This window comes from Nomascus leucogenys, chromosome 13 (genome assembly GCF_006542625.1).
Source record: "Nomascus leucogenys isolate Asia chromosome 13, Asia_NLE_v1, whole genome shotgun sequence".
NCBI lineage: Eukaryota > Metazoa > Chordata > Mammalia > Primates > Hylobatidae > Nomascus > Nomascus leucogenys.
In genome coordinates this window covers 44457232-44479255 of record NC_044393.1, presented here as the reverse complement: position 1 = coordinate 44479255, position 22024 = coordinate 44457232, and the positions used below count along the sequence as shown (strand labels likewise).

The 22024-nt window shown below is 39.3% G+C and overlaps 1 protein-coding gene across 5 annotated transcripts in view; it reads right to left on the bottom strand.

Annotated features, from left to right (window-relative positions):
* RALGAPA2 (Ral GTPase activating protein catalytic alpha subunit 2) overlaps positions 1–22024 on the bottom strand; it is a 332102-nt gene that overhangs the window by 236504 nt on the left and 73574 nt on the right. For 4 of the 5 annotated variants that reach the window (XR_004032895.1, XM_030825210.1, XM_030825211.1 and 1 more), the window contains exons 8-12: positions 19645–19783; positions 17719–17918; positions 11665–11892; positions 1995–2162; positions 808–945 (exon numbers count right to left, since the gene is read on the bottom strand). Coding sequence is in view for 4 of the 5 variants with exons in the window: in XM_030825210.1 (XP_030681070.1) it covers positions 808–945; positions 1995–2162; positions 11665–11892; positions 17719–17918; positions 19645–19783 (873 nt within the window). In the remaining variant the exon portion in view is untranslated. The remainder of the gene's footprint in view (positions 1–807; positions 946–1994; positions 2163–11664; positions 11893–17718; positions 17919–19644; positions 19784–22024) is intronic. The other variant, XM_030825213.1, reaches the window with a different exon arrangement.

Sequence of the window (22024 nt, the reverse complement as noted above, 5' to 3'; positions counted from 1 at the left end):
TGCTAATTCACTTAAAAAAAAAAAGATACCACGAAAATGAATCCTATCAAGAAACAGATGACAGAAAATTAGAAACATGTATATTATTCCCAGACTTTCCCCAGACTCCACACCTGGCCTCTACATGAGAGGCCTAAGTGACACATCTCCAAATGTGGATGAAGGGTGGCGGGCAAGGCGGCAGTGAGCAGGAAATGAGAGGCACCCTGTATTTTCACTTACTCTTCAAGCTACATGACCTGAGAGGAAATCTCCCAATTCCCATTTTTGGGGTAAAATCCTGAGCTCTGGGGAGGTTAAGTAATGATCCAAAGTTGCTCTTTCAAATGTTCCCAGATGGAGTCAGTTCTATTTCATATATTCATTCAAATCTAAAAACTACATCAGTCATTGTTCTTTGTAAACACAGCCAATTTTAAGAGGAATATTACTTATAAGATTTTATAATCACCAAGCTTGTCTTGCAAATTAGAGCCCAGATAACTAACTACTCATATGTGTTTGGAAGATAATTTAAAGATCTAAATATCAGTCATTTCATATTCACTATATAATAATCTCAAAAAGACTAACCACTTCTTATGTCTTCTTTGACTAGAAAAAAATTTTTGTAAATTGTGGGTAGGAATTAGAAAGAAAACTCAGAATAAGAATGTAATAGCTAATTAAACTGCTGTTTATTGTTTACTGACAGACGGCTACAAATACCACCATACTTTATATGACATTATCCCCAATAAACAAAAAGACAAAATGGCTCCAGCTGTAGGCGGTGGAGGGGTCTTCATGTCCTGGTCAGCCACATACCTGCAACAAAGCCTGGACGCCGGCTTTCACATTTGTATTTTCCTCCTCTGTCACACACCCTCTGCTCATTGCACTTGTGAAGGAGTACGTGCGTCCCCAACTGGAAGATCGTTTATGACCAGAACTTTCAGAGGAGGCCTTCAGAAGATAATGATCCATTAACAGAGTGGAAGACGCACGTGTTTAACTTATATTTAAGTATAAATATAATTAAATATATTATATAAACTAAGTTATATTTAGTTGGCATATTTAATTCCTTAAACTCATCAGGATTCACATGAAAATAGGTTCTAGGAGGTAGAGAGCTCCCCACTCAACCGTCAACACCTAAAATAGTGCTCAGCACTTAGTATGTGCTGAAAGAATGAGTTGTGTTTGTCCAATGACTGAGTAAACATGGAATACAGACCTTTAAAATGAATGATAATTTGCTTACCTATTCATTTAGATCTCATGGTAGTTATTAAAATGATTTCACCAATATTGAAAAATTAAAATTATGGAACACAGATATTTTAAAGTGATATGCCTCTAGTGAGAAATTTAAAACATTTTAAATTAATTTCATAATAGTATGCCAGAAATATAAATGTCACTTAAGTTTCTTTTGTTTCAGGAAGATATTCCACTCTGTCATTTTGGATTTATCCAACCTATAGCTTTATCTGACATGGACAGTGGCCCCTCCAGGAGGCCAGCACTCAGCAAGGCTTAAAGGGGAGGGACACTGCTGTTTGGTTAGTCCTTTCACAGGGGTAACACCCAGCTGCTTCTGGTACAGGCCACTGGGCAAGAAAAGTTTACCTAAACATTCTCAATTTAGTTTCTCCAAAAGATATTTATTTAAACAAGTCAAGGAGAAGGCAGTGATTTTTTTAGTCTCACAAACAGACATGTAAAATATGATGGCTTATTAAACAACTCTCCTGCAACAGTGACTCACAAAGATGCAACATGCAGATGGCCCTGGCTAGAGTTGCAGGAGATGACTGCCAATCTAGAATGGGAGTACAGAAGCTACTCTCTAAGGTAGATCCTCACAGAACTCAGCAACTCAGAAGCATCAGATGGGATAAAAAAGAGATCCACCTGCCTTTGTCCCATTGACAAGACTCTTGACTGAGCAAGTATACTTTACTGAAATATATTTACCCTCAACTCAAAAGACAAGTAAAAAAAATTACCTCCTTGCTATCAGTCTCGGAAAATTCTAATTTTTCAGCATCTTCTTGGGCAACATCTTTTCTATCTGGCTCCTCCATGAACACAGGTTTGTCCTGGAGAATCCACTTTCTGTACACTTGAACTACTTTTCTTGTTACAGCTATCTCACAGGAAGGCAACAAAAATGCCTGAAAGGAAAAGAGAAAACTTCCTTTAACTACAAACAAACTCAGATCAGTATAGGGCAGCATCACAGACATTTCCAATGACCATCACCCATTTCACTTTCCTTTGGAACACACAGCTTATAAATATGCTACATAGGGCCACAAATCTTTGTGCACACCAAACTTACCAGCAGAAAGAAAGACATTCTCATAAGACAGCCCTAAAAAATGGCAGTTAAAAATAACTTTTATAGGCCAGGCGTGGTGGCTCACGCCTGTAATCCTAACACTTTGGGAGGCCAAGACAGGCGGATCACGAGGTCAGGAGTTCGAGACCAGCCTGGCCAACATGGTGAAACCCCATCTCTACTAAAAATGCAAAAATTAGCTGGGCGTGGTGGCGTGTGCCTGTAATCCCAGCTACTCAGGAGGCTGAGGCAAGAGAATCACTTGAACCCGGGAGGTGGAGGTTGCAGTGAGTCAAGGTCACACCCCGGCACTCCAGCCTGGGCAACAGAGCGAGACTCAGTCTCCAAAAAACAAAAAAAGAAAGAATGAAAAAAATAACTTTTATATTCTGAATAATTTGTCTACAAAAATAATCAAATCAAATCATACCTATAGAAATATTTTAATTGGCTACAAAACACAATTATAATGCACAACCTCGACCTTTTCCCAACAAATCAGAAATAGGTTAGAAGGGACGTACTGGTACAGCCAGTGGCAACCAGTCGTGCCCACCTCTTCTCAGCTCCATGTTCACTGATGTCATGGTGTTGGCCTGAATCAGCCATGGTGGGAGTGGTTCTACCACAGAAGTCAGCATCTGTTACAAATCAGGACTTTGTTTCTGTTTTTTTTTTTTCCTTTTCTTTGCTTTTGTCCTTCTTCCTTTCCCTTCCTTCCTTCCTTTTTTGTTATTATTTTTTTGATATCATATATATCAGGTTTCTAATATATCAGGTTACTAATGAGTTCAGCTATCAATGTTAACAAGAGCCTCTGGCAAAGTTGTAGCATTGTGCATATTTATAAGAACTTTTTAACATTAAGGAATTCCCTTATACATCTCCATACAACAATTTTGATTTAATGTGAGAAGATTCCAATAATGTTAAAGAATTTAAAGGAGAAATGCATTTGCTTTTCGCTTATCAGTTTTAAGGACTATTTCTATATTTGAGGGGAACAAGAGGGAGAGGTTCCCCATACTCAGATGCTTTAATGTCACAGATGAGGATACTGAGGCTTACAGCACCAGAGATATTCTTCCAAGGTTACAAAGTTAGCCACAAATTCAGGTCTTGGTCTCAAGTTGCTGGGACTTGTTTTAATACTGCCCTTAAGGTTCATGCCACAGGATCCAGTTACAGGCAGAACTCACTTTAACAAAGGTTCATGCAATATGTCAATATCGAGATAATTGTGGTATCAAAAGCCAAAGTAATGGGATTTAAAAATGAAATAACTCAAAAACCCAGTGTATATGAGTTGGACAGAATGGACATAGCTGAAGAGAAAACTAGAAGAAAAATCAGAAGAAAATACCTAGAATGAACTATGAAGAGATAAAAGAATGGATAAATCAGAAGAGAGGATAAGAAAAATACAGTGAATAGGTTATCTAATGAATGATGGGAGATGCAGAAAAAAAAAGGAAAAAAAAAGATGGGGGAAAGAAACAATATTTGAGGAAAGAGTGGCTGAGAATTTAGCCAAAATGGGTGAAATATATCAGTCCCTAGATTTAACAATCACAAAGAAAAACAACAATACATGTGAAGTATATTACAGGTAAAACTGCTGAAAACCAAAGATAATCGAAAAATCTTAAAAGCAGCCAGAAGAAAAAAGACATATTTCCTCCAAATGAGCAACCACGTGACTTTCTATGACTCCTCAAAGAAATAATGGAAGCCAAGAAACAAGGCAACAAAAGATTCGTGTGCAGAGGGCTGCCAGTGTAGAATTTGACACCCAGAAATAAAACACTTCTAAAATGAAAGCAAAATACAGACATTTTCAGATGAGAAAATTTGCTACCAGGAGACCTGAGCTAAGGGAAATATTAAAACTTATCCTTTAGATAGAAGGGAAATTTTCCCTGGTCAGAGATTTGGGAAGTAATAAAATGCAATAAAAAGAGAATGTGGATAAATCTAAATGAATAAAGCACATATATGAAAATATATATGAATAAAAAGAATAAAACTGGATGAAACAAACCTTACAGTGGTTCTGAAAGGGACAATATCTACATATTATATATTCATAATAATAACAATGGCATATAAACTGAGGAGTAAATGGAGGAGTAAATAACGTGTACTGAGGGTAAAAGTTGAAATTAATGCTAGCATTTATGTTAAGAATGCATCTGTTAACTATTAAAGCAAGTACAAATGACTGTAAAACTAATTTGAGAAGAAAAATGGGATATTAAAAACAATGAGCCTGAAGGTCCAATACAACTAGAAAGTAAGAAGACAGCAGACTAAAACCTAACAGCAGTTGCTCTGTTAAATGTAATGAATAATGATAAGATTTAATTTAAAAATCTATTTAAAAGACTTTGCTGCAATTTATAAGAAGACATCCAAAACATATGGACGGGGGAGGCTGAAAGTAAAGAGTTAGCGAAAGATGTACCATACAAACACTAGCCAAAAGAAAACTGGTAGAGTTATATCAAAAACAGACAAGATAGACTTTGTGCCCCTCTTCCGGAAAACCATTACTAGTGATGAAGACAGAAACTTCTTAATGACAGCATTCAATTCAAAGGAATATAAACTAATTCTTTTTTTTTATTATTATAATTTAGGTTTTAGGGTACATGTGCACAATGTGCAGGTTTGTTACATATGTATCCATGTGCCATGTTGATTTCCTATACCCATTAACTTGTCATTTAGCATTAGGTATATCTCCTAATGCTGTCCCTCCCCCCTCCCCCCACCCCACAACAGTCCCCGGAGTATGATGTTCCCCTTCCTGTGTCCATGAGTTCTCATTGTTCAATTCCCACCTATGACTGAGAACATGCAGTGTTTGGTTTTTTTGTCCTTGCGATAGTTTACTGAGAATGATGTTTTCCAGTTTCATCCATGTCCCTACAAAGGACACGAACTCATCATTTTTTATGGCTGCATAGTATTCCATGGTGTATATGTGCCACATTTTCTTAATCCAGTCTATCGTTGTTGGACATTTGGGTTGGTTCCAAGTCTTTGCTATTGTGAATAGTGCCGCAATAAACATACGTGTGCATGTGTCTTTATAGCAGCATGATTTATAGTCCTTTGGGTATATACCCAGTAATGGGATGGCTGGGTCAAATGGTATTTCTAGTTCTAGATCCCTGAGGAATCGCCACACTGACTTCCACAATGGTTGAACTAGGGAATATAAACTAATTCTAAGTCTGTATTGCAACTAATAATTTTGCCAAAAATAGAGCAAAAACTGATAGGCTTTCAAAAAAAAACAAAAACAAATCCACAATCAGAGTAGGACACTCTTCCAAAAGTGGTAGAACACTAAGCAAAAAAATAACGCAGCCAGAGGAGACGGGAACCTTCTTGCCAGATCCTCCAGGTCTCAGCCTCTCACAGCTCTCACCTCTCTGTCTCTCTGAGGTGCATTCAGGATAATTTCTTCAGATTTGTCATCCAGCTCATTCTCTCCTTAGCTGCATCTAATCTACAATTAAACTTATCCATTTAGGTTTTCTTTTAATATTCCAGTTATTACATGTCGTTTTAACGTCTGGAAGTTCTATTTTCTTCCTAATCTGCATTCGTCATCTATTTTGGTGTCTTTTATTTCTTTATTTCTTTAAATATGTTATACCTATTTATCCTAAAGTCTCAAATTATACAACTGAAGTCCTTGTGAGATTTTCCTGTTTCTTCTGATTTTTATATCTAGAAAAGTTTTGACTTACAAATTCCTAAGGGAAAAAAAATGACCCAAGATCATTATACCCAGCTAAGCTGCTCTTTACACATAAAGGAAAAAGACACTGGACGTGGTAGCTCATGCCTGTGATCCTAGCACTTTGGAACACCGACGCAGGTGGATCACCTGAGGTCAGGAGTTCGAGACCAGCTTGGCCAACATGGCAAAACCCCATCTCTACTACAAATACAAAAATTAGCTGGGCATGGTGGCGCATGCCTGTGATCCCAGCTATTTGGGAGGCTGAGGAAGAAGAATCACTTGAACCCGGGAGGTGGAGGTTGCAGTGAGCCAAGATTGCACCACTGCACTCCAGCCTGTGTGATGGGAGCGAGACTCCATCTCCAAAAAAAAAGAAAGGAAGGAAGGAAGGAAGGAAGGAAGGAAGGAAGGAAGGAAGGAGGGAAAAAAGGAAGGAAGGAGGGAAGGAAGGAGGGAGGGAGGGAGGGAGGGAAAGGAAGAAAAGAAAGAAAGAAAGAAAGAAAGAAAGAAAGAAAGAAAGAAAGAAAGAAAGAAAGAAAGAAAGAAAGAAAGAAGGGAAGAAAGAAAGGAAGAAAGACAAAAGAAAAACCTTCCCCATCACAAAAGGACTTAAGGCATAGCGTTCCAGGACATCTTCCTGAAAACACTCAATGACAAAACAAGGCCAAGCAAGAAAAGTTAAGTATTTTAGAACTAAGGAACACGATGAATTAATCTGTGTAAATACAGAATCAAGACTAAACAACTCTGTACATTAGGATTCTGAAATCAACTGCCAATGATGGTACATTTATAATATAAATGTATAATAAGATGAAATTAGTAACTAGAGGGGGCTAAAGAAAATACATGGCTGCTAATTTATTCATATTTCATAGCAGGAAACCCATAGTGCTATCTAAAATTACCATGTGTAATTCAAAAGTGATTCCAACACCTCAACGTTATTATATTTTTTTTTTAGTTTAGACAAATCTTTCAGCAATTAATACTTCTTATGGTAAAGAAATATTCATTGGATTTTAAACAATTTCTTCACTTTTCCTTTACTGTCTTTTCTTCTGTTAAATTCAAGTAAAATTCAGAATTTTCATTAATTAAGAATGAATGAATGAAGAATTAAGGATTCCATTGTCATAGTTACTCCGTCAGTCCCCATCCCCACCCCAGGTACTTTTCCATAACTCCCCTTGCGCCTGCCTTAATCTCAACTGACCTCTGTCTGGTTCCACCTTCACCTGTCTCTGCCCATGCCTCCCTCCCTCTTGCTTTTCTGCCGGCCTGCCTATTTCTGTCTGCCTATTGGTCTATACCTGCTTGCTTATTTCCATCTCTGCCAGCTGGCCTATCTGCACCCACCTGTTTGTTCTTCTACACCTGCCTGCCAGTTTGCCGATGTCTATCAGTTCACCTGTAAACCCCCCTGTCTCTCTACCAGCCTGCTTTCTGTCTGTTTATAATCCTTTCTTACCCATCTCCTCTCTGCTGGTGTCTCATCTATGTTGCTAGCCAGGCCCCAGCCATATATACACATATAGAAAGACCACACTTTCTTCTAACATTAATGGTGGCGTTTCGAGGGATTTGCTTTTGCTTTCTCCTCTATAATTACATATACAGAGAGACTTTGTTTATCTAATGAACATACTTTTTTAATAAAAATAAAGCTGTTTAAAATAAAACCAACCAATAAAACAACCTAATGAACCAACATCCTTTAGAGCAGTGCTTCAAACTTTTCAAATCATAGCCTAAGTAAGACACGTTACCAAAGGATATATCCATTTGTATATATAGTACTGTACACACATAAATAAATTAGAAGTTTCACAAAGAAATAGTAATCCTTACAACTTGAACTACACTGTGAAATATTTGTTCTATTTTATTCTGTTTCATTGTTAAAAAAAAAAAAATACTAGTTTTGACTCACTAAGTTGGTTTCATGACCTACGAATAGGTCACAACAGGTAGTCTGAAAAGTGCCAGTGAGAAGATGAGTTTACAGTGAAGTGACCCAGTGACCAGGACTGCCTACACGAAGCATTCAACCACTGCCTGGCCTTCCTGCTGGGGGTGGCAGCAGATGAGGGCTACCCTGAACCTTGTCCTACTTCAGTTACTGTCTATTTCCACCACCCACCTTCAACTCACTGAACTACCCAGTCCAAGGTGACCCACACCAAGTGGTTCTTTAGCCTCTGCCATGAGCCTCTCTGCCCCAATAGCTCACCAGCATTTATTCTCAAGTCACTCATGGACATCTGATCTACCATCTCACACTGTTCTCTGCAGCATACACACACACCTTATCTCTCCACTGAGAATGTGCATTTCTTGAATATCCATTTTAAACTATAATAACCTTTAGGCTTAAATATCTGTGAATCTTCATTTAAAATTGAAAAAACAAAGTTATTTTGAAAGAAGTCACATTTTGTTTTCCATAAAAGAGAAATTCATCATTGACCAAGACAGCAATAAAATGCAATAGTAAAACTCATTCCTCTTTTCCCAAATGTTTCTATTTCAGTATTTTAACAACACATAATACTTGTATTTTAAACTTCACATACACAGTTACTCTTTCAAATTAGATCTGGTTAAGAAAAATTATAAAATGTAAATGTTTTTAAGCTTCATGACACTAAGATGTCTCATAACTTCAGTCATATGTAGTCTATAGTCACCTCAATGATACAAACTACTTCAAAATTGAATTTAGATTGGGTTTAATATTTAGACTGAATTTAGAATTTAGAGCACACTATTGCCAGGGGTAGGATGCCAATAACAGATACAGTCAGAATTATTTGTATGATAAATTAACGATTACACAATAAAGGTAAAACCACATCAATATAGCATTTATCTGTTGTCTAAGATCTAAAAGCCTTGCTAATGTCATCTTATCTGATATGAAGTATTTTCATTCAAGCATTTAAAAATGTTACTATAGATCAGAGTCAGCAAACCATCCAGCCTGCTACCTATTTTTGTAAATAAAGTTTTTCTAGAACACAGCCATCCTCACTTGTTACATGTATCTCTGGCTGCTTTCTTGCTACCATAGCAGAGTTCAGCCCCTGTGACAGAGACGTACGATCCACAAGGCCTAAAATATTTACTATTTGGCCTTTTGCTTTAAGAAGTGTGCTGACCCCTGCTATAGATCATACACTCCAGGACCTTAACTACTTCAAATCAAATGTTGCCATGGACCTTTCACATGTACAACAGGAACATGAATATGACAACATTAATGTAAGGAATGGGGTAGATTTTAAAATCGTCGACTATTACGATAAAAAGAAAAGTTGTGGCAGTATGACGTGTGCAGTACTACCTAGAAATGGATGACACAGAAGGATGGGAGCTCCAAGGAGAGGGCTGCTAACCACAGTCAAAGAAAATGGAGAGGAAAGGAGTGAGCAAAACTCCTGTGTGACTTGTCCAGTGACTGTCATAGGAGGAGAGGGAGATGGGGAACCTAGGAGCATTAAAATTAAGATGCAAACATGAATATAGGTCCCTTTGAAGAAGCAGTCAAGTCAGGAGGAGAAGCTGATATTAGGGGGAAAAAATGAGCCAGGCTTTGGTCTTGTTATCATTAAGATACTACAGGAACGTCAGATTGGATGGCACGTGGGGATTTTAAAAGGCAAGTGTAGGAGGCACCCAGTGCCACCTTGTCTACATTGTTCAGTGACAATGTAGACACTGAGAGTCTACACCTGGTTTACCCAGTCATTCTGCCTGATTTTGGCCGTGTGATTAGTTAGGTCTAAAAGCCCTCTCAGTAAACTTGTGCCCTGTCTTCCCTGAGACAGACATCTCACTCTCATGTTGGTGAATCATGATCCTGAGAGGGCACACTTTCTGTGCAGCAGAGGGAGGGTCCTTGAAGCTGTGCTCAGGTGGAACCGGCCTCTGTAGCATTGCATTATGCTTTCCGGCTCCTGGTGTGGTATATCCTCTGCCAGTAACAAATCTTTCATGAGTATACAAAACTTGTTTAATGAAATTAATATTTTTATTTACAAGTGAGGTCCAGACAAAAGGCTTGACTGGGAGTCATATGCCACAGTGGTTGCTGGCACTGGACGGGCAGTAAAGGCCCCAAGGAGGCAAGTGTAGAATTACAGCAGAGACTTGAGCCCTGAATCTTGGTTAACACCTGTAATTTGGGGTGAAAACAAAAAGAGGGGCTAAGACATGAAACAGAGAAGACACAGAGAGTGAGAAAAACCAAGGCAGTGCCGGGCCACAGAACCAGAAAAAAATATTTTATAAGTGGAATGTTAATTGCAGACTAAACAAACATTTTCTTAAGTAAAATTTTTTCTTCATTAAAATGAAAATATGGTAAAATCTCTACACTGCTATGGATTAGGTTGGGACTTCGTTTTTGGTTGATTTTTTGTAATGAAGTCCCAGAAGTGAGAGGGCCAAACATTCACTATCTCGAAAACTTGCCTCGCCGTAAGAAGTTCTCTGTGGTGCATTCCCGTCATTCATATGTCCAAGACTCTTCCTCTACTCCTCACCTACAACTGGACTCTACCATTCAAGGGCTTAACCTACTTTTCAGGTCTATGGACAAAACAACTATTCCGCCTCATATACATATACCCACAAGTAGGCCACATTCCCTGTTTTCAAGAGCAGCAGTATCTAGAGTCAAGTGGCGCTGGCCACTCGCCACACTCCAGACCTGTGGGAGCTCTGTTTGCTGTGTTGAAGGCTAGGTATGAGTTTCTCCACAGCAGCACTACCGACACATTGAGCCAGACAGTTCTTTGTCACGGTGGGGGTGGGGGCCATTCTGGGCATTGCAGGATATTTAACAACATCCCTGGCTGCGACCCGCTAAGATGCCAGTAGCACCCCCTCCCCAGTTGTGATGACCAAAACTGTTTCCAGACATTGCTAATGTCCCCTAGGGAGTAGCATCAACCCCAGTTGCAAACTTCTGATGTCACTCATGGCCACTAACCATAGCCTGGGCTTCTGACCTCTTCTGTCTCCTTCCTTTGCTCACACCTCTTTTCTTATTTTGGCCTCTGCTCCTTTCTTTCCTTTTATTCCCCTTGCCACCTACCTTTTTCTCTTGTGCCATAAATAATTCTATCATATTGTGAGTGCCACACGCCTCTGCAGAGTTTTTGCAGAAACCTCCAGCTCCTCAGAGAGCTCCTTGAGGCTCTGGGAATAAGACTGGACTCTTCTTTGCTATGTTCATTTGTTGCTGGGTATTCAGGAATGGCTTTCTTCCCACCTAACTCTGGGTTTACTTTGTCATAAAAACATGAAAGTATTTGTCTCAGGATTTTGCTCAAATATAGAATTTTCCCTCCTTGTGTAAATATTTTTCAACAACAAAATTTAAAAATCACAACAATCCACACAAATTAAAAGATTAGAGGGATCATTCTTTATTATTCAGTTCTGTAACATAACCCAACTAATCAATTCTATTTGTTGGGGTGTTACGAGTAAAAGAACATGAAACGAAATCACTTCCATTTCAAGAACTTGTAACACACACACACACACACACACACACACACACACTAACCTGGTGAAATACTTCATTCACAAAGTTGACATAACCTCGTGTTGACAAGAGAATCCGCTGTACCATTTCATACACCATTCGGTGCTCTTCTTCAATGCTACAGAGGCTGGAGTTGCTGAGTCTTCGGTCCGACAGGGTGCTGCTGTTAGAATGGCTTTTGTCCTGCTCCGTGGGCCCACCACCATCCAGCTCAGGCGCTCTCTCCTGCACAGCACCACCACCAACAGTCTGGAAGAAAGTCAGCACACTTCCCAATGATGCTCACCCCCACTCAAGAACACCTGGCAAAACTTCAGTCTTGCCTTGTTTTAAGTAACTCTGGTTACCATCAACGTGCACAGGGTACAGCAAATCAAAACCAGCCTGAAGCACGACAGGCTCCAGAGCCTGTACTTACCAATTTTCTAACTAACCAACAAATCCCTCCCAACTCAGCTATTTTAAGAGGAAAACTACTAAGTTATTTCAGAAAGGAGGGCTGTGAAATTTTCCCAATCTAAAAGATTTAATTTGCATTGTACAACCACAGCATAAATTAATGTGTAAAAACATTGTATTATCATCACTTCAGGTCTCTACACTTTAGCATTTGCTCCTATGGTCACAGAGATTGGAATATTCAGGGGACTTCTTGCAGCAACAATGCTAGGATGCATCATTTGATTCATATGACTAAGTGGCAGCTTGACAGTGGAGTGTGAAGATCTTTAAAGGGTATTTTATCAGAAGAATGCTGATCTGAGCTTTATCCTCAGAATCTTAGGTCAAACATAAATAAATATTCACAAAATTTTTAACATTAAAAGACTTTAGGTTTGCAAAGAAATGAAGTAATTCATGCAATCACTCACAAAGCTTAACACTGATTTCTGCTCTCGTATCCACATAGAATTAAAGGTTTACTCCAAACAAAATATACATATAATTTTGCTGCATCTTTGCAAACTGCATTATTACTTTTAAGTGTCAAAAATATATAGCCCAAATACAACTAAAATTTACCCACTGTGAATATTTTTTACAAGAAGAGACAAGATATGAATAGTACAAAACAGTAATTTCAGTAACTACCAAGGACAGTTTGAAAACAAAACAGATATCCAATAGTAATCTCTAGAGAAAATTAATGGAATATTATACTTGTAATAATTTTTCTCTTCATGCCTTAATTACTAAGCCTGTGTGGCTTATGAAAGGCACTGTCACACTGTGAGATGTGCTCACCTATGGAAATTATTTTATCTTTTTGACAGATCCACTATCTTCCACAGGAAAACAAAACTTTATTCATTTTATTCTTTTTCTATCTGAAGCTTCAGCAGGAATGACTCAAGGATGAGTATGGTACAGAAAGAAGAGGCCCAAACTAAGTCTCAAAAACTTGCTTCTCCACATTCCTAACTGTAAGGCAACGCACTTGGATTTCACATATACACACACATATATGTTAATCTGTAGGACACAGAGGCTAGATTAGGTCTAAAGTCTCTTATGGCTCAATAACCCGTGACTTTTTGACCCATAACTCCCATTTTCCCCACAAACTAAAAAAGAAAAAAAACAATATGCACATAGATAGCGAATTAAAGACGACCACAAATTCTTTAACACTCCTTCCACAGAGACATGAGGCTCATGTCCCCTCCCTTTCATCTACATGGGCTGTATGACTGCTTTAGCCAGTAAAATAGAGTGGAAGAGACCTAGCCAGTATCAGACCCAGGCCCAAGAGGCTGACAGTTAACAATTCCCGTCTCTTGAAACATTTCACTCTTAGAGCCCTGAGTAGGCATATGAGAAGTCCAACTACCTTATTAGCCAGAAAACAGAACAAGAAGTCCCAGATGAGCCCAGCTTTCCTTTCCAACTGCCCTCATCAAGTAGTAGGCATGTGAATGAAGTCATCCTGGACCTTGCAGACCAACCAGCGCTGGTGGGATGAATAATGACTTCCCCAAGGATGTCCTAATCCCCAGAATCTGTGAATGTGTTACCTTCCATGGCAAAAGAGACATAACAGATGTGATTAAGTTAAGGATGTTGGGATAGAAAAATTATTTTGGATTATCCAAATGGTCCCAATATAATCCAAGGGTCCTTGTAAGAGGGTGGCAGGAGATGAGACAAAGAAGGCTAAGTGATGAAGGAAACTGGGAGAAAAGGTGGTGTGATGCAGGGCCACAGCCAAGGAATACAGGTGGCTTTTAGAAGCTGGACATGGCAAGAACACAGGATTCTCCCCTAGAACCTCAAGAAGGAACACATCTGTCAATAACTTGATTTTGGATTTCTGACTTTCAGAACTGTAAGATAATAAATTTGTACTGTTTCAAGATATCGAGTTTGTGAGAATCTGCAATAGTGGCAGTAAGAAACTAATATAACAACTTACTGTGACATACAGTGGCAGTCTCTAGAATGGTAGTGGCCATTTTTAGGGACAGTCATCTGCAGGGTATGATGGCACAGAAGGTACAAATGGCTGTCAGCCCAGCACTCTTTCTGTCTCCCTACCGGAACCTCAGTCCTCTGTGTGCCTCCTCCCATGCACCTCAACTGACTTGCAGGAAGCTGACCCCATCCACAGTACTAGGGGACCAATCTGTTTTGTGGAGGCCAATCATGACATCTCCTGGCCCATTCACACACCCAGCTTCTTATTTTATTATTATTTTTTTGAGACAGAGGCTCGCTCAGTCGCCCAGGCTGGAGTGCAGTGGCTCGATCTCTGCTCACTGGAAGCTCTGCCTCCTGGGTTCACGCCATTCTCCTGCCTCAGCCTCCCGAGTAGCTGGGACTACAGGCACCTGCCACCACGTCCAGCTAATTTTTTTGTATTTTTTTTTAGTAGAGACGGGGTTTCACTGTGTTAGCCAGGATGGTCTCGATCTCCTGACCTCGTGATCCCCCCGCCTCGGCCTCCCAAAGTGTTGGAATTACAGGCGTGAGCCACCGCGCCCGGCCCCTAATTGATTCCAAAGTTCCAACCTTTAAGATGTTAAAAAAGCTAGATAGTAAAAGTAGATGACTCACAACTGTGAAGAGTCAACTAAAAGAAAAAATCAGAACCTGGAAGCAGTGGTTAATTTGCTGTTCTTTCTACTTTTCATCATCCAGATGTACTTTTCAAGAATGAGCTACTTATTTTCAATAAATACAGGTGACGGTTTTCTGATCTTTTTAAACCAGAGAGGAAAGGTTACACCCCTTAAGACTTCTTTGAACTGAGTGACAATCACTTAAGATGTGACATAACTTTACCAAAGAGCATGACTGAGTTTCCTACACATAATTTCATACAGATTTTTGTCTGCCTGATAAGTGAATAAAGGTATCTCATTGTGGTTCAGAACTAACTGCATTTCTCTGACTGCTGGTGAAATCAGGGGTCCTTGTAGTCTGCCTTCTATGAGCTGCCCTTTCATCTCCTTAGTCCATTTTTCAGTGGGGTTGTCTTCTTACCAGTCCGTGGGTACTCTTTATATAGCAGAGATACTAACTCTTTTAATAGTCACAATGTTACTTCATAGTCTATTGATTGGATTCGGCCTTATGTAGTCTTTTGACATAAAAATCTTTCACTATTTTTTTTTAAATAAAGTCAAACCTCATTTCTTCCATGGCTACTAGGTCTTTCTGTCTCTCTTTCTTTCTCATTCTTTCTTTTTCTTTCTTTTCTTTTCTTTCTTTCCTTCTTTCCTTCCTTTCTCTTCTCTTTCTCTTTCTTTCCTCCTTTCCTTCCTTCCTCCCTCCTCCTTCCTTCCTTGTCTTTCTTTCTCTCTTTCTTTTCTTTCTTTCTTTGTTGAAATGGGAGTCTCACTCTGTTGCCCAGACTGGAATGCAGTGGCACAATCTTTGCTCACTGCAACCTCCACCTCCCAGGTTCAAGCGATTCTCCTGCCTCAGCTTCCCAAGTAGCTGGGATTACAGGCGCCCACCACCACGCCTGGCTAATTTTTGTATTTTTTGTAGAGACGGGATTTCACCATGTTGGCCAGGCTGGTCTCAAACTCCTGACTTCAAGTGATCTGTCTGTCTTGGCCTCCCAAAGTGCTGGGATTACAGGCAAGAGCCACTGCGCCCAGCCTACTGGGTCTTATTTCTACCTAAGGTAGTCTACCACTTCCCAAATCTAGACACTCTCCTGGATTTTCCCTTCTTTTACAGTCTCGCTCTGTCACGCAGGCTGGAGTGCAGTGGAGTGATCTCGGCTCACTGCAAGCTCCGCCTCCCGGGTTCACGCCATTTTCCTTCCTCAGTCTCCTGAGTAGCTGGGACTACAGGCACCCCCCACCATGCCCGGCTAATTTTTAGTAGAGATGGGGTTTCACCATGTTAGCGAGGATGGTCTCGATCTCTGACCTCACGATCTGCCCGCCTCAGCTTCCCACAGTACTGGGAATACAGGTGTGAGCCACCGCACCAAGCCTACATTTCTTCATTATTTTGTTTTTATTGTAGACCTTAAATAAATCTGACATTTGCTTCAGTATGTTGTAAGAGGCAAGGTTCTAGCCAATTATTCCAATACCATTAATTAATGATTCTTTCTTTTAATCTTGACTGACGTCCTGTGGGGGGATGTGTATGTGTGTGAAGGAGCGACAGAAAGAGATTGCAGGATTGCAGATTTGATTAGATGTTCAATACTAATCTCAGTCTCATTCCTTTGAAGCCACCTGTCTGGAAACCTATACTACTGTCTCTTAATTCCTGAAAATCAAATGTCTGTTTAGGTTTGTATCTTGATAATTTTTCCTGTGACTCAAAGACCCTTTAAGTTTGAGGCATGCCCTTTTTTTTTTTTCTTTTTTTCAGTTCAGATAAACTCTTATTATTCTCTTCTTCTTCCACCCACCTAATATTTGTAAGGTAGGGACCTGTACTTAGATCTTGTCTACTAATTTCTGATTTCTAACTCTAAATTTTTAGTCACTGTGGTGGGATATTTTTTTAGAAAACTAATTTTTTTCTTAGCAATAATCATTACCATTTTCATTTTATTTGCTAATTTTTTAAACTAAGACATTTAAAGTTTTCTTAAAACTTTCTTTCAGCAAGTCTTTCATTGTTCTTACTGTAACTGCACCTCCTCGGATCTTAAAAATAAGTTCTCCTCTAACTCTTCAGTGACTTCTCCCCAGTGGAGCCGCATGCTCTAGACTGTTTGGTGTTCCTCCATCAAGGTTCCTAATAACCTTGAAGCACAAGAGCCACTTATCTGCCTCCTCAGGTCTGTGCATTCTTTCAGCTCAGGCCTAGGTTGGACTTCTGGGACTTCCAGGGCATCGGCAAATCTGCAGTCAGTGGACCACACTTCCTATGCCTGTTCTTGGGGACAATAAACAAAAGAGCACACAACACCATGATCCCTTAGTGAAGTGGCTGCTCTCTGACCTCCACAAATGGTAGCGCTCCACCAAGTCCCTAAGCAACTCAGCCTATTGGGAAAGCCCCCATTTGTGTATGGCTGACCAAGGCCAAGAGAGAAAAAGCACAGCTGGCCCCACACAAGGAGAGGTCTCTTCTGAAGCCCTCAGGGAAGAGGTGGCCTTCTCTTCTAGGGGCCCCACCATTGCTCAACAGCCAGCCCCAAATCCTGAGCTGCTGATCTACTTCCCTCTCCTGAGATGCCAGAGGGCGCTCGGCAGCTTCACAGGTCCTCTCCGGGCGCCACTAACAGTTTCCTAAGTGCCTTCCAGCTATTGGGGCATGGTAAAGGCAACACAGGCCTCTGTTCTCATGCTCAGAGGCCACTAGTACTCAAGTGAGGAGAATGAGGAGGAGCCAGGAGTGTGCACACAACAGCCATCTTCTCAGAATGGCTCCCGAGATTGCATCATCATGGCAGTCCCAACAATGCACAGCAAGTGATTCAAACTCACAACTCCCTCTGAAACCTTGGCATTACAGACAGGGTAGGCCAATAAAATCACTTACCTATAACCAACAACCTGTAAGAACCAATAACTCTAATAATCAATAACTTTGGCTATGTTCCAGTGTATTTTATTACACAAGCATTAACAGATAAAAAGATGATGAATGGCATACCTGGATGATTTTAGGCAATACATCAACTCCATTTTTAGTGTTTTGTGTTGCAGTTAGATACTTTTTTTCCAAAAAGAAGGTTACAATCCACTTAATAAAAACAACACGAGCTGCCATATATGGAATTTTTGTACTGTAAATGTTCTCATTGTCTCGAGTTGTAGTAACGTACACAGGCTTTGGTCTCAAATGGGGGATGTCTGGCAGAAGAAAGAACACATGATTGATTAGGTTAATAAATCATAACATTATGTAATCCCTACAAATGTTTTGGTTTCCAATTAAATCCAATTTTTGGTTGTCTAAATAGCAACTAAGAATGAAGAACCGCAATTATTAAAAATGGCATTTTTTTGGTAGGCTCCTTTCTGATTCCGCCTTGTGATCTGACTGAGTGGTGATGGTGATTGTATATGTATCTATGACATACAGCTATGGAAAAACTAAGCTAACAGCTATTTTTAACAATTTTGATAAATTACATGAGACTATAATAGTAAAAATCTTTTCACATACATTATACCTAATTTAATTTTATTTTATAGCTAGAACAAATGTAAAAGTACATATGAACTTTTAAAACATCATTTTAGGTATTTTAACATCTAACACTGCAGTGATTAAATCCACTGAACTTTAGAGTTTTATTTCCTTTTCCCTTTAGATGAATCCAATGAAACAGAATCAATATTATCTACTTTATATTTAAAAGAATTCAGAAAGTCACATTTCACCTTTGAGGCATCAAATGCTACCTTTTCCAAAGACTGAATAAGAAGTCAATTTCTCATTCTTTAAATTCCATAATCAATATGAAAATTTTATGGTACTGGATTTGAGATACTACTTGCCATAAGTTCAACTCTCTATCTTAATAATTTTTGTATATCTGGAATACCTGTATGAGGCAGAAAAATGATCAACAAATAACTTTTAATCTAGGAATATTAACAATATACCATGTTTTTAAAATGAACTTAGACTACACATAAAATCAGAAACAAATTTTGAAAAAATATTCACATATATAGCTAAAGAAATACATGTCCCAGTGCACCTAAAAGTCAGTAATTCTACATCTTTCAAAATGCACCAAGTTTTGGCTTCTCTCCCCGTGTGTGTGTGTGTGCGTGTGTGTGTGTGTATGTGTGTATGCATACATAGAAACACACAGAGCACAGACAACTGAATCAGGTGACCATGTTCCCCAAACGAGTAACATCTCGTGTCATCATTTCCCCTCCAAAACTGTTTTTAATTATTCATTTGAACTAATTTTACCTGTTTTAAATAATAGGAAGATTTGACCCCCAACCTTTACTACTCTAAGGGATGCTTCTGTCCTGTGAGTCCTCATTTCTTAAAGAAGAAAAAAACATTAGGAGCCAAATTAGAAATTCCTTTCCGTTTCCTAGTCCTCTGGGGCTTACTGTCCATAGCTTGTCCAATCACCTAAAATTTGGTTATCCATAAGCACCTGTCAGTAGTAGCTGCTGGATGCAGGACCCAGCATAAAATAAAAGGCATACACTGGCAGCTGTTTACCTTGGGCTGGCCTCCAGTCACTGAGCAAAGCCTGAGGTCACCATACCCCACCACCCACAAGGAAGGACTTTAGGAAATGCAGAGATTTTTACATTAAAAGAAGACAATGTAATTATACCAAAAATATCATAAATACATTTCAAATTATTTCTGAGTATAGGAGCCACGGTTCCCTTTTACTGCTGTGAGCTGAGGTATATCTTAGTTGGTACAAATAATTAAAATCACTTATTAAGAAACTTTAAACATTTAATAATAAAGTTACCATTCAATACAAAAATAAAATGACTATTTTACTTTAAAATAATCAAAGGTCACTTTGAAAGAGACTGCATTGCTTTCCTTTGGATATCCTCTATACACGGCTCCAACAGTACTTACCAAGTACAGGTTTGTAGATGTTTGTTAACTTAGTAAATGATGGAAATAAATGAGGAAGATAATACTTTCGAAACAATGTAAAAAGAAATTTAAAACCAGTATCTTGATTCTCCTTATTCTTCCACTCCAAGCTCGCAGCCTTTGGATAATATGTGGAAAAGAACATATGTATATTTATATTTCAAATTAACATATACTAAACTGAAGTGTTGTTATGTTACTAAAATTCCTAACCTAAATGTAAAAAATGACAAATAATATTGACAATCATGTAATGAAATAATAACAAAGCTCAAAAGATGGCAGGAATGAATACTTCAAAACAAAACCATAACTATGTTAAAAACAGCATTTTTACTTAGAACCAAATTGCTCAATGATATCATATCTTTTACAACATTCTGTAATGTATCATGCCCATATTTTTTCTCTACGTTTTTTGTAATTATCTAACATTCTTTGTGCCTTTAAAATATTTAGTCACAAACAATCAGGTGCTTTTTTCTAAACCCAGAAAAAGGCCATTTACAATAAATAGAAATTAAAAAAACAATCCCTCTCAAGAATTTCATCCAATGTTACCTACATGTAAAATCAATATCAAAAGGCAAAAGCCATGGAATCTTGGAAAATGCATTCTCCGTATTAAAAAAATTCAAAGGCTACGATAAACCAGGCATGCCAGTCCACTATGGATTAAGTTTAAATCTTTCCTAATGTTGAGATAATATCCTCCCCCTCAAAAACCCATCAGTGTTTGCATAGTGGGAGCACTCCAAAACTGCTCAATAGCTGGGACCACCCCTCAGGAGCCAGGAGGACAGCCTGGTTACACAAGTGCAGTCACCCCCCGACATGACTTAGGGAAACACGGCCCTTAGAGAAGACCTGTCAGTGGTTCTTGATGCTTGTTAGATCACAAAGCACTCTGAAGCAGGGCTTCCCAACCTCCTTTCTGACATGCTCACTTAGAAAATGAAATTTGTGCAGCACCTGAGGTAAAGGGATGAGATGCTTTGGCTACCACAGGGGCAGCGGGACTCAGAATCCATAACCTGCCAAAAGCTGTGCTCTGAGAACTCATCTCAATTGACAGAAAAGAAGGCAGAAGGGAGGCACAGATATGCACCTAAAACTCTGCACACAATTCGGAAGTTCACAGTCTGCATGCAAACCTCTATCCTATATCAATTCCATCCACCTTATCTGAGGTCACACAACTCATTAGTGACACACCTAGAATGAGAACCCAAGGCCCCCGACACAAGTTCTGGATACTCTGTTGATTTTCCGGGATAAACTGAATGTCCAAACACTTCTGAACAGCTGGCATTTGAGATGCATCTAGAATGGGCCATTAGAGTTCAAATGTGGAGTTTCCAGAATACGAAAGCATGCCCCAGTCAGGTTCTCAGGATTTTGAAGTCCTGTGTTTCTGTTGCTGGCTAAAGGGAAAGGGGCAAGGAAAGGGGACAAAATTGCTGAGTATTCAGAAAGAGCAGCCAAGTACTGAATCTTGAGAGACAGCAGAGAAAAGCACAGTTCCCTAAAGAAAACTAGAAAGGAGTGAAAGGAAGGGAGGAGAATTGCCAGAGAAAATATCAGAAAAGGAGAGAATCTCATAAAGGAGGGGTAGTCAAATCCCCTCAAAGAACGAGGGGAGCAAAACCTGAAGTGTGCCCTCCTTCTGGGCTGACCCTAGAACCCTTGTGGTTTGGGGCTTGCCACTTTAGCAGTGACAGGGCAGAAGGCAGCTAACAGTGGGTGTCAAAAGAACATGAACGAGGATGTGAACTCAGTAGAGATTATTACTTCAACAACTCAGTTGTGAAGGGGAAGACAGATACTGGACAATACCCAGGATGAACTCAAGGACAAGAGAAGTATTTGCTGAGAAAAAAGAATCAGTACATTTTATTCTAACTATTATTCAGAAATCTAGACCAGAAGTCACAAATCTCCTATTAATATCATAAACCAATTACTTCAGTTCTGTATGCAATTGGTGCATATGAGAAAAAATAATACATGGCATAAAGGAGGCCTGTGCCAATGGCACAAGGAGATCGCTCCATGTGCTTCCCTTCAGATCCCCTGGTCTGCTCTGCCTATTCCTGTCCACCTGTTCAGCCTCTGGGCCCACCTCCTCCTTCAACCCATCTTGCAAGCATAGAGATTAGGGGTAGGAAAGGAGTAAAGAGAGAAAAATGGTTTAAACACACTGACAAAATAGTACATACAGCTGGTCTTGCTGAAGTGACCTAAAAAATGGTACAAACTCTGCATTTGCTGAAATATCACATAAAATCACCTCAAAGAAAAAGAAAGAGGAAAAAACATAGATACACAGAGAGAAAAGAGGCAATATTTCCTCTTTCTG